Source organism: Ornithorhynchus anatinus, chromosome X1 (assembly GCF_004115215.2).
Source record: "Ornithorhynchus anatinus isolate Pmale09 chromosome X1, mOrnAna1.pri.v4, whole genome shotgun sequence".
In the NCBI taxonomy this organism is placed as follows: Eukaryota; Metazoa; Chordata; class Mammalia; order Monotremata; family Ornithorhynchidae; genus Ornithorhynchus; species Ornithorhynchus anatinus.
The window spans coordinates 21,765,078-21,777,315 of record NC_041749.1 but is presented as its reverse complement, the minus strand read 5'-3'; the positions used below and the strand labels follow the sequence as shown (position 1 = coordinate 21,777,315).

Genomic DNA, 12,238 nt, shown 5'->3' with positions numbered 1-12,238 from the left:
CAAATACCATAATTATTATTATTATTCAGAAAGATCTCAGTCCCTCCGAGAGTTCAGACATCCTCAAGGGCGCCTGGGGAATGCTTTCTTTCTCTCCGACCCCTCTCCCAGGAACCTCGTTGTGGATGGGGAATACGTCTACTGTTGTACTGTACTTTCCCAAGAGCTTAGTATAGTGCTCCACACACAGTAAGCCCTCAATAAATACGATTGAATGAACAAACTCCATCTCTTACCTCCCTTGCACAGGACACATCCTAGGCCCGAAACACTATTTTCTCATTGTCTCTCCTCCACCCTTTCCTTCCCTCCCAGCTCCAGTTTTGAGATGGCCAAGATTACATGCTGATAGCTGTTCTGCTAGTACCTACTAACTCTGGAGCTCACTCTCCTGTCCACACCCATTCCTTCTGCAATTAGTTCTAGGAATTCCCAATGAGAGTGCACAATCAGCTCTCTCCTTAAGGATTCTGAAATCTGACAGTAGCTACCTCCTCCCCCGGCTCAAGCTCTGAGGCTCAGCTCCACTGAAGCTGACCTAGTGAGGAATGAGTTAATTTAAGCAGCAGGGAAGGACTGATTTCTCCGCTCCATCCCCTCTCCCCCCTCCCACAAAGGCTGGAAACTTTTTTTCTGGCTTCTTCTGGCAAAGCCACCCACATACACACTGGAGCCAAATGCCAGTACTGAGGAGTAGGAAATGTGTCCCTGCTGTTGGGGTGAGACTATAGCGGAAGTTACAGGGATCTCCCACTGAAGAGGATCCCTGTTTCCTATCCCAACCCTATAAAGAGAACCCTAGACAGAAACCGATTCTCTGCACTCCTAGAAGAGCCAGCCCTACATGGAGTCTAGAAACTCCAGCACAGGGAAGCTGTCTCAGTGACTGCAGAACTACCCAGCCTGGATCGTGGATGTTGGGTCTGGCCAAAAGTCGCTTATTTTGGCTTCTGTCCCGGTTCTCGCTCTCCATCTGGATCGCCAGGATAATGATGATTGTGGCATTTGCTAAGCACTTACTATGTACAACACACTATTCTAAGGACCAGGATAGATACTATATAAGCAGATCAGACACAATCCCTGCCCCATATTGGGTTCACAGTCTAAGAGATTCAGCCAGGCACTCTGACTATGGCTGGGACTAGCATACTCATTTATTTTACTGAATTAGTTCTTTCACTTTGTTTTCTATGACTTATAGCTCTGTTCTTCCTCTCTTCCCTCTTGTCTATCTGGCAATTTGTGTCCACTTGCCTCCTCCATTTAAGAGTAAGCTCCTAGAAGGTAGGGGTGATATCTTTAACTGCTTTTGCATGTCCAGATTATTGGGTTCGGTGCTCTGCACACAGAAGACACTCAACAGAAGTTGTTGGTGATGATGAAGTTACCACTCCTGTACATACCTCCCTTGGTGGCTGTCACCGCTGCCAGGAAAAGGGACAGAGGGGTGGGAGGGGGCAGTGGGCTAGGAGAGGATAGGGTAGAGAAAGGCAGTGGGATTGAAGGGGCAGAGATAAGGGAACAGTAGAGAGGAAGGGGCACGTGCTTCAGGAGTGGTGCAGCCAGTTCCCACCCTGCCCGCTATAAGTCACCGGGTTCCCGATTGAACAGCCTCACTCCCAGTTCTGGCCCAGCCTAGCTTCGCCCCCTTGCCCTCACTCTCACTCAGTAAGGTTCCAGGAGGTCCCAGAAGTGATTCTCTGCTGAACTGGATTGGTTCAAGCCTGGCAAGTAGAATTTGAACATTTATGATCGAGAAACAACATGGTCTAGTGGAAAGAGCAGGGGCCTGGGAGTCAGAAGGACCTGGCTTCTAGTTCTGGCTCTGCTGTATGACCTTAAGCAAATCACTTCACTTCTCTGAGCCTCAGGTCCCTTATCTTTAAAACGGCGATTAAGACTGTGAGCCCCATGTGGGACAGGGATTCTGTCCAACCTGATTACCTTGCATCTACCCCCATGCTTAGAACACTGCTTGACTCATAATAAGTGCTTAAGAAATACCTTCATCGTTACTGTGGTTGGCCCTGCAAACTGCTGGGAGTGACAGTCCCGAAAGGCTCTGTACCACTGTGTACCACTGCCAAACTTCCACACCCAAATGGCGGTGTCCCTGCCCAAGGACCATGCCCCTAGTCCCAAACAGGGGGGATTTCCTGGTGCCAGAGGGGCATGAGGGGCATCCCAACCTGGCCAACACTTAACCCAGTTCAGCTTTGGTGAGGTCAGGCCCATGGCCCTGAGTCCCACAGGCTGGGCCGCTCCTGGTGCTGCTCTGAGTCCAGTGCACGAGGGAGTAAAGGCAGTTCAGGAAATCCCAACTCCAAAACTACATGGGCCTCTTTCCAAAGACTGACAGCTAATCCCAGGAGAAACAGAGGCAATAGTGAAGGCCTGGCAAAATGCCTGTGAATGAAATTTGTCCATAAAGCCGACCTTCCCATCCCATTCTGGGCAGCCAGAAATGATCCCGGAGACCTGGAGGAGTCGGTACAGTCACCTGAAGCTGCTTGGGTCTGTGGGGCTTTCCTGACTAAGCCCTCCTTTCCCTTTCCCCACTCCCTTCTGCGTCACCCTGATTTGCTCCCTTTATTCATCCCCACTCTCAGCCCCACAGCGCCTATGTACATATCTGCAATTATATTAATGTCTGTTTCCCAATCTAGACTGTAAGCTTGTCGTGGGCAGGGAGTGTATCTGTTTATTATTTTGTACTCTCCCAAGCGTTTAGTACAGTACTCTGCACACAGTCAGCACTAGGGAAATACGATTGAAAGAATAGTTTAGACAGTTGTTCCAGTGGACTCTCAGAAGCCAAATGGCCAAGATCTAGACAATAAACATGGACCTCAGGGCAGGTCAGGGTGACAGCCGAAGAGATCACTGTCTTTCCTACTGAGAAATGCAGTGGGGAGGCCAAGAAGTTCCCCTTGCTAAGCACCCTGGATTAGGCCCCCGTTTGTCTAGTACCTGGGAAGGGGCTTCTCTCAGGCCCACACCTTGGGAACCAGCCCCCCTACATCTTGAACAGTCCCTGAGAAAGGCAACTAGCTGATCTCTATCTCATGTAAGGACACTTACAGGCTGCTAAGTAGAGAAACTACAAGCTACATAAATCTCTTTCGGTTTCCCCATCTAGACTGTTAGCTCCTCATGGGCAGGGAATGTGTCTGTTTATTGTTATTTTGTACTCTCCCAAGTGTTTAGTACAATGCTCTGCACACAGTAAGCACTAGGGAAATACGATTGAATGAATAGTTTAGACAACTGCTCCAGTGGACTCTCAGAAGCCAAATGGCCAAGATCTAGACAGTAAACGTGGACCTCGGGGCAGGTCAGGGTGACAGCCGAAGACATCACTGTCTTTCCTACTGAAAACCACAGTGGGGAGGCCAAGAAGTCGCCCTTCCTAAGCACCCTGGATTAGGCCCCGGTTTGTCTAGGACCTCGGAAGGGGCTTCTCTCAGGCCCACACCTTGGGAACCGGCCTCCCTGCATCTTGAACAGTCCCTGAGAAAGGCAACTAGCTGATCTCTATCTCATATAAGGACACTTATAGGCTGCTAAGTAGAGAAACTACAAGCTACATAAATCCCTTTCGGTTTCTGGAGAGATTAACACGAGAAACGTGTGTCAGCCCTGGCAACGCAGAGCCGCAAAAGACCCAGAACGTGTTTTCAAGAAAAATATTCCTGAAGCCAATTTCAGTAACCAGGACATTTATTACTGTCACAGTCAATGTGACCTCTATTTATTTTACTGAAGGAATGTTTTATTTCAGGGCAGAGGCGCCTACTGCCTCCCCCACATGAGGGAAAAAGAGTGATTTTGGAGCTGTAGGGCAGGTGGCCATTCCTGTAGGAAAGGATTAGGTGAATTTCTCATGAAAACCCTCCTTCATCTCCCTCAAGAGAAGAATGCTGGTACCCAGGGATCCCTGCTCCTCGTTGGCCTGAATACCACGGCAGGGTTAGTGTTTCACCAAAAGTTCAGATAAGAAATGCCTTCCCAATGTAGAGAGAGTCTGCCTGCACCAAGACCCCCAGTTGAACTTTTCCTGGGCTAATATTTATAATGATAGCAATTGTGATTTTTGCTAAGCACTGTATGCCAATCAACCTTACTAAGCGATAGGTAGACAGGAGATGATAAAATTGGATACAGACCCTGTCCCATATAGTGCTTACAGTCTAAGAGGGAGAGAGACCAGGAATTTTATCCCCATTTTACTCGTGAGGAAACTGAGGCACAGAGAAGTTAAGCAATTCACCCAGAGTCATTCAGCAGGTAAGGGAAAGAGCCAGGCTTGGAATCCAGGTCTGCTGACTCCCAGGTCCAGGCTTTTTCCACTGGGCCGTGCTGCTCTGAGAATCCAAAACTCAGACCAAAGATAAACTCCAGAGGGGGATCCAGCCAGCAGAGAGACTCCAAGGAAGAAACCCCAGGAAGCAGACACAGATATCCAAAACACAGAATCCAGGAAAGTCCCATCAGGGGTCAGTCAGTACCTCTCCTCTCCTTACTTTGCTTTCCCAATAGGAAGAGAGCTTTGATGCATAAGATGGGCAGGGGAAGCACTCTGTACCCTGGACTGTCAACTTGTCTAGACTGTAAGGTCCTTGGAGGCAAGGACCTTGTCTAACAGCTGAATTGTACTTGCCCAAGCTCTACCCACAATGAGTGCTCAATAAATTCCACCGATAAATCAAACCATCCAAACCCAGTGACTAAGCATCCTTTCAGCTTATATTGATTTTTCCCTGCCCTCTCAGCTTCAGGCCCTTCCATTCCTTCCAAGCCCTCCTACAAAATCATCTCCAGGAGGATTCCTGGTTGAGTCTCCTCAGCCTCCCAGTTCTGCCATCCCATCAGTCATCTCAGCACCCTGGCACTAACCTGTTAATTTTTATTTATTCACTTTGTGCCTTTCATCTATATCTAGTCTTCCATTCTTGACTACGGGATCATTTCTTTTGTGCTTCCACAAGCGTCTCTGCAGGTTCCATGATGGCAAGACAACTTCTCGAGTTTTCCTCCCCCCCGGCCCCACACACCCCATTAATGTCATCGCCTACCCAGACAGTGGTCTGAAAAGTCCCATACTCCCTCTGCCCCTATCACTAGCCACTCCATTTCTCTCCCATGTGCCCCTAACCTAACTGCATCCCCCCACATTCCCCCATGGTTTCTTCAAAGGCCTCCCCATACTGGCCATCCCTGCACCCACACCCAAACCTGCCTACTGTGGCTTCTTTAAAAATGCCATTATTTCATTGCTGCCTGCCCTTTCTCTCTGACCCACAGCCTGGGCTCCGCAGTCCTCCAAAGCTTCAGAGTTGGGTCCAGGCTTGGCTGGGGGGGTATGGTACTCCCTCCCAGACCACTCTGTGATTCAGTGTCATCCTGTATCCTTGCTGATCCCAGGAGATGTATGCTGTAACACTGGAAAAGGGCTGGTAGTGGTGGCAAAACAAAGTACAAAAATGAAAAAGAAAATCAAACAGTGTGGGTCTAGTTGTGGGTGTAAGACTAGGCTGACTCGGGAGGGGGATGGTGCAGATGCGGGGAGGAGGACATCAGTTGCTTTCTAGACCAAAGGATAGAAAATTTTAAAGAGCCGTGGGTATGGTGCCATCTGTCCCGTTTTAAACTGAACGGCTTGATTTTCAGTCGGTCTGTCCCCCCCCCGCCGTCCGCTACAGATACCACACCCCGACCACTACAGATACCACTTAGCACAGTGCTTTGCACACAGTAAGCGCCCAATAAATACAACTGAATACCGCACCAGAAAACTTAAGGCCCAATAGTTTTATCTTGATCATCTGGCTCCCCTCTGCCTTTTCCCTTATCAACTGGTTCTGTGGCTCAGGATGGTGTCAATGTTCACAGGGGCCTGGGAGGGGAACACAAAGACCAAGAGGAAGTGGTAGGGCCGGGAGTCCCCCCAGGAAAGCGTTCTAGGTAGGGGCTCCCTGAGCGGATTCTATAAAATGATGCATGTGAAGTCAGAATGATCTGTGGAGGGTAGACACCACCCGTGTGTGTCCATGCACTAGCTGCAAGAACAGCCAGTGGCTACCTCTAACGTGACGAGGGCTGGCTGGGCAGAAAGTGGGGTGGGAAGGAAAAGGGAGGACGGTAGGGCTTCCCTGGCCACAAGCCAGGGTCGGGGAATGAGGTGGGGGGCAGGGGGCGGGCCTCAATGTGGAAGTCTATCTTGCTTTGACCAGAGACAAAAGTGACATTGTCACATTAAATGTACTTAATGGATGTATGGATCCTAATGCTGTTTAAACTGGTCTCTGGAATATACCACCCCTTATTTTCAGACTTGAAGCTTCTGGCTAGGAATCACTGTAACCACTTTTCCTAATAGCCCGAGACTCATTCTCTGCCTTCCCTTCTCATGTGTCCAACCCCTGGACTAGGTCTCAGCTTTCTTGGCAGAGATGTTCGGGATTTCTGAGGTTGCGGTAGTGTTCCAGGATTTTCCTGCTTCATGGGAACTGGCCATGAGGCATCCTGTTCTCCTGACAGGGGGCTGTGATGAAATTGGACAGAGGAAGCCAGCCCCGGCCGGCCCTGGAACATCTGCAACCAGATGTGCAAAAGCCACAGAGTGTGGCTCACGAGCCGTGAGCTTTAGTTCCACCTGTCTTAAATAAAGCACAGAAAAGGAGAGATTATCTTCTCCCCCGTCCCTCCCACACCCGCAGTGCACAATTTACTCCACTCCAGGCCAGCATAACGCTGAGAGTCATTTTCCTATCCTCGGTCACACTGCTGTGTGAAGCAACATTACATGAGAGACAATTTTGCTTCTATGGTGATGACCTCATTTAATTCAGCCTTGAAGGTAAGTTTCTAAACATAATCACAGTGATAGTAATAATCATAATGATAACACAATTATTATTATGGTATTTGTTAAGCGCTTACTATGTGCCAGGCAGTGTACTAAGCGCTGATGTAGATACAAGCAAATCGGATTAGACACAGTCTGTCCCACGTAGGGTTCACAATCTCCATCCCCATTTTACAGATGAGATAAATGAGGCACAGAGAGGTAAAGTGACTTGTCCAAGGTCACCCAGCAGACAAATGGCGGAGCTAGGATTAGAACCCATGACCTTCTGACTCCCAGGCCCGTACTCCAAAAAGTACGCCATGGTGCTTCTACCAGCCAACACACCCCCTTAGCCTTTATCCACATCTCAGCAATTAAATATCTAGTGGGTTGGAAGGAGGAGGAGGAGCCTGTAGAAAGGCTGAACCAGGGATTTTAAATTTCCAGCAACCTAATACCGTACCATCCCTGCCGAGTTTCTCTTAGACCTCAATTAGTTAACTGATTTAAGTCAGCCCTCCTCACCCCTCTCCAATACATCAAGCTCAGTATCCATTCATTCAATTGTATTTACTGAGCGCTTACCTTGCACAGAGCTCTGTACTAAAAGCTTGGGAGAGTACAAAACAACAATAAACACTTTCCCTGTCCACAGCGAGCTTAGGGTCGGTTTGCATTGTTCCTCAGAACAGATATCGGTCTTTCCTATTCAAAGATGATGCTAATGACTTGGTGGTGCTACTCATGCAGGAGTTGAAAAGACCAATGGAAGTTGGACACCCCACTGGGATTGGTCACAAGACAGATGCTTGTTGCATCAGTGGGTTTGTCTCACATGGGGGTGCCTCTCTGTTTTCAACCCTGCTGCATCCCGTCCCAATTCCCGTGAAGATTTTGCTGTAGAAGAGCTGACCCTCCCCCTTCTGGTCGTCAGGCTGGTCCGTATTCTGCTATGGCCTCCCAACAGTCACTGTCCCACCACTTTGTTTGACCCTGGGCATCACCACCTCTTCAAAACAATTCTTTTTCGGGCCCCCTAGAGTTGAATTGACCTCTTTAGCTATTTGGATAGCCCGCTGCCATCCATTCAACCCAGCGGGACTAAGTCGGCGGGAGTGTTGTTTCAGTACTGGTGATCCGAGTGGGTTCGGGACCACATCGCTGATAGTCTTGTCCTGCTAGTTCATGTTGAGTCTGGTTCCTAGTTGAGGCTGATGAAAACGCTGCAGGAGCTGGACTGAAGTAGGTCCAGGTCTCACAGCCATGTACAGCAGCTTTCTACAGATCTTCAATTTGGTAGGAAATGAAAATCCACTGTGGCTACACTGTGTCCTTGAAGCATTCTGAAGGTCATGCTCACCTTTTTGAGACTGTTTTCGTTGTCTAACCAAGCACAGTGGACGGCGCACTGCCTGGTAATGCAATTTAGTGACTACTTCAAGTTCTATGTAGCCTAGAGACCCTGGACTGAATCAAACTGGATGACTGAGTCACGAAAGCAGTGATGCGAGTCCCTAGAGAGGGTCCAAAATCTTGGCCCTCCGATCCAGGGATCTTCCCCAAAGACCTCTGCTCGCAGGATTGGAGCAAGCCCTAAGGGGAATCCTGGGCTGGCATTTGGAGCTGGCATTTTGCAAGGAGTTCGAGTATTAACCAGCCTCATCTTGGAACCAGAGAAAAGAAACTACCCTGTGGCTTTTTGGTGTGCCAGTTCCTGCCTCCTTCGACAGCTCTGTTTGTGAGGCGAGCAGGGGTATGGGGGAAAGAAACACGAGGAAGTGCAGAATGTTCAACCCTGGCCCGAAACTGCTGACACTCAGGGCCTTGCAGAAAGCACATGATTCACAGTGGATCGGTCCAAGAACACCACAGCAGGAGAAATGCGAGTGTAACCCCCACTTCTTTTTTCCAAATTCTATCCCCCGACTCCAAAATATGACTACGAATCTACCTCTCCAGGAAGTCCTCCAGATTCCTGGAATCTTCGGGAATAAGTCCAATCTCAGCCTTCATGCATGACTCCCCAAACTTTGTTAACTCCTCCATCAGAAGGTGAGCTCCTTGTGGGCAAGGAATATGTCTACCAATTCTATTATATTCTCCCAAGTACTGAGGACAGTGCTGCGCACACAGTGTGTGCTCAATAAACATGACTGATTGATTGTTTTTTCTAGCTCATATTCAAATGCCTTTGTTCTAGTCTATGCTTCTAACACCTTGATGTAGGTCATTTTGTCCCTGTCAGTCCAGGCTCCTCCATTAAACAGTATTGCCCAAGTGGCCGGTGTGTTATTTGGACCGTGGGTTTTTCTGAAAGAACCTATAATGTAGGCAGAGTATTTTATGAGGTGTTTGGGAACATACAATAGAAGGAGAAGGCCTGGCACCTGCCCTCCCGGAGATTATAATCTAACAGAGACAACAGACACTGCTGTAGGCATACAGCAGAACAAGAATGAAAGCAACTGTAACTTGTAAAAACGAAAGTGAACAGAATTTGTTTTTAAAAAAGAATAAACCGACATTCACCTAAATGCTGAGCGGGGCTGATGGGATACCATGTCTAGGGAAGTGAGGATTGGTTGGGAAATAGGAATTTGACTGACATCATGGTGGTAGCCACCCCAAATGAGACAGACAACACCTTGGCCGGGTTTTGGGCTACTGAGTCAGCAATACCAGTCATCCCCAGGTGGGACAGGGACTGCATCCAACATGACTATCCCATATCTACCCCAGCTCTTAGTACAGTGCTTGACACGTAGTAAGTGCTTAATGAATTCCACCGTTATTGTTGTTATTATTACATGGATGTTAGTAAGAGGAAGAGGCAAGTATGAAGGGTGATTTCTCTTGGAATAGTTCTCTGTGTGGTTCATCCAGACTTTCCAATGGAAAACTCTATCATCGTCACTGTGCCAAGCATTGGGGTGGATACAAGTAATCAAATCAGACACAGTCTCCATCCCACATGGACCTCACATATCAATCTCAAGCGTTTAGTGCAGTGTCCCGAACACAGTAAACACTCAATAGATAGCACTGATCGACTGATGACTGCTTAGAATTGTGCTTCGCCCAACGCTTAGGAGGAGCTCAGCTGAAGGAAAGACACAGAACCCTGGATAATGAGGCTCTTTTGGGTGTTCCAATAATGTATCCATTTCCTTCTGGTGCCAGACAGTGATACTGTTCTGATACGGCTCCAGTGATGGGCTCCATCATCTTCTCTGATGCTCCAAACAAATCCCTTCCCAGTCACCACACCAGGAGGAACTGCTGCTCTCGTTAATTCTAGTAAAGACTACCTACCTCGTCTAGAACACCTAGCTAGAAGCAGGGTCCTGGATGTTTCCCTGACCTGCTGGGTTTCCTTGGATCCATCACTGGTACTCTTTGTGCCTCAGGTTTCTCATCTGTGGAATGGGGGGAATAAACCCTCCACCTCTCAGGAACAGAATGTAAGGACAAGATCAATGATGTGAGAATTTGGAAAAGTTAGCAGAGCTTTAGGCATTCAGGGTATTACTTTTGTTTTCCCTTCGCCAAAGAGGGTTTGGGAAATCAGGTTAGAGAGCAAGGGGACAGGTCCCCTCTCCCGCAGAAAACAGACCTGAGGCCTCCATCCTGAGAAACAAGGAGAAAGATGGAAGCAGCTGCTGCTCGGCAGATTCCGAGGCGCTGATTTTCCCCTGGAGGCGAAGGCGGGCTGCTCTGTGTATCATCAGAGCAGGCTGACAGAGCCCCCCCCGACTCACTCTGTCCCGCTCCTTATCCCAACCCTCGCTGAGTCCACTCCAAGCCTCCAGCCCCTGACAAGCTGAGAGGATGCACTCCAAGTGGAGGAATGAGGCTCCGGCTTTTACATCTTGTGTTGTTTATTTCCCCACTCTGTTGTAGTAACCACTCGGGGCGAGGTACCCCGTGCAGGCTCCCGGGCTGGGGCCACGGCACTAGCGGCTCGGGCTCGCTGTGGCACACGGCTCCTGATCGAGGGCCTGGGTTATCCGGCGTCTCCAGTCTTTGGCCACAGGCTGGGAGTCGTTACTGGGCACAGCATGTCACGTGTGCACCCTGCCCTCGCCTGTCGTGCCCTGCTTCTGGGTGCCAGGAAGATACCCTTCCTTATTCTTAGAGAAGCAGCGTGGTGTAGAGGATAAAGCCAGGCCTGGGAATCAGAAGGTCATGGATTCTAATCCTATCTCTGTCACTTGTCTGCTGTGTGACCTTGGGCAAGTCACTTCACTTCTCTGAGCCTTATTACCTCATCTGTAAAATGGGAATTAAGACTGTGAGCCCCACATGAGACAGAGACTGTGTCTAACTCAATTTGCTTGCATCCATCCCAGCGCTTAGTACAGTGCCTGGCACGTAGTAAGTGCTTAACAAATACCTTTATTATCCTTATTACTCTGGTTGTCCTGCAAGTCCCAGGAATGACCAGCCCCGGGAAACATTCTCCGGTGGGAAGGATCTCTTCTCTAGTGTGAACCCCCAGCAGCCTATGGGCTCCTCAGCCGGCCCCTTCACTCCCAGGACCTCTGGAGACTGCACCACTTCCATCCCTGGCCCAGGTGGCAACAATGTTCTTGTCCGTCCGTCTCCCCCGATTAGACCGTAAGCCCGTCAAACGGCAGGGACTGTCTCTATCTGCTGCCAACTTGTTCATCCCAAGTGCTTAGTACAGTGCTCTGCACATAATAAGTGCTCAATAAATACTATTGAATGAATGAATGAATGAACAATGCCAGCATTAGCATCCTGTGAGGAGGCTGTGCCCCCATGAAGCCAGTCTGGACCAAACCCCCATCCCTTCGCTGGCCACCTCCCATCAACTGCTTTTCTCCGGAACTGACCTGACAGCCGTCTCTCCCTCGCGCTCTTCCAGATCACCGCCCAAGCTCTGGTGGTCGAGTTCTTGAGGTGCTCGCTGAAGGACCTCTGGAGCCGAGACTGGCCTGGGTCCTCCATGCCCGCTCCCCATCCACCCAGCCACCCTATCTCATGGGGATCTCTGGCAGAAAAAAATGCCAGCCCAACCCACCGATGCCCTCCGCCGCCCACCAAACGTCCTCTTTGCTCTCACTCTGCAAAAGCTCAGGAGGTGAAGTCGGCAAGCAACTTGTTGTCACTGCTTGAGGAGAGAGAGAAGGGGCCAGAGAGAGCACAACGGCAGGAATGAGAGAGAGAGAGAGAGAGAGCGTGTGTATGCGTGTGCATGCAAGGGAGAGTGAGAGAGAGAGAGAGGGACCGCCTTGTTCCAAATACACTGAGGTCAAGCCAGGCTGGAGGAAACAGCAGTCTCTGGGGTTCCCAGCCTGGGAGAGAGAGCAAAGCGCCACTCTGCATCTCAGCTGCTTCATCTCATGCACAGTTTGATTCCTC

General features: G+C 49.5%; 1 protein-coding gene across 1 annotated transcript in view; it reads right to left on the bottom strand.

Annotated features, from left to right (window-relative positions):
* LOC100078308 (rho GTPase-activating protein 7-like) overlaps window positions 1–12,023 on the bottom strand; it is a 99,303-nt gene extending 87,280 nt beyond the window's left edge. The window contains exon 1 of the mRNA XM_029050814.2: window positions 11,710–12,023. Within this exon, the coding sequence (XP_028906647.1) occupies window positions 11,710–11,824 (115 nt within the window). The 5' untranslated portion in view covers window positions 11,825–12,023. The remainder of the gene's footprint in view (window positions 1–11,709) is intronic.
* Between the last annotated feature and the right edge of the window lie 215 nt (window positions 12,024–12,238).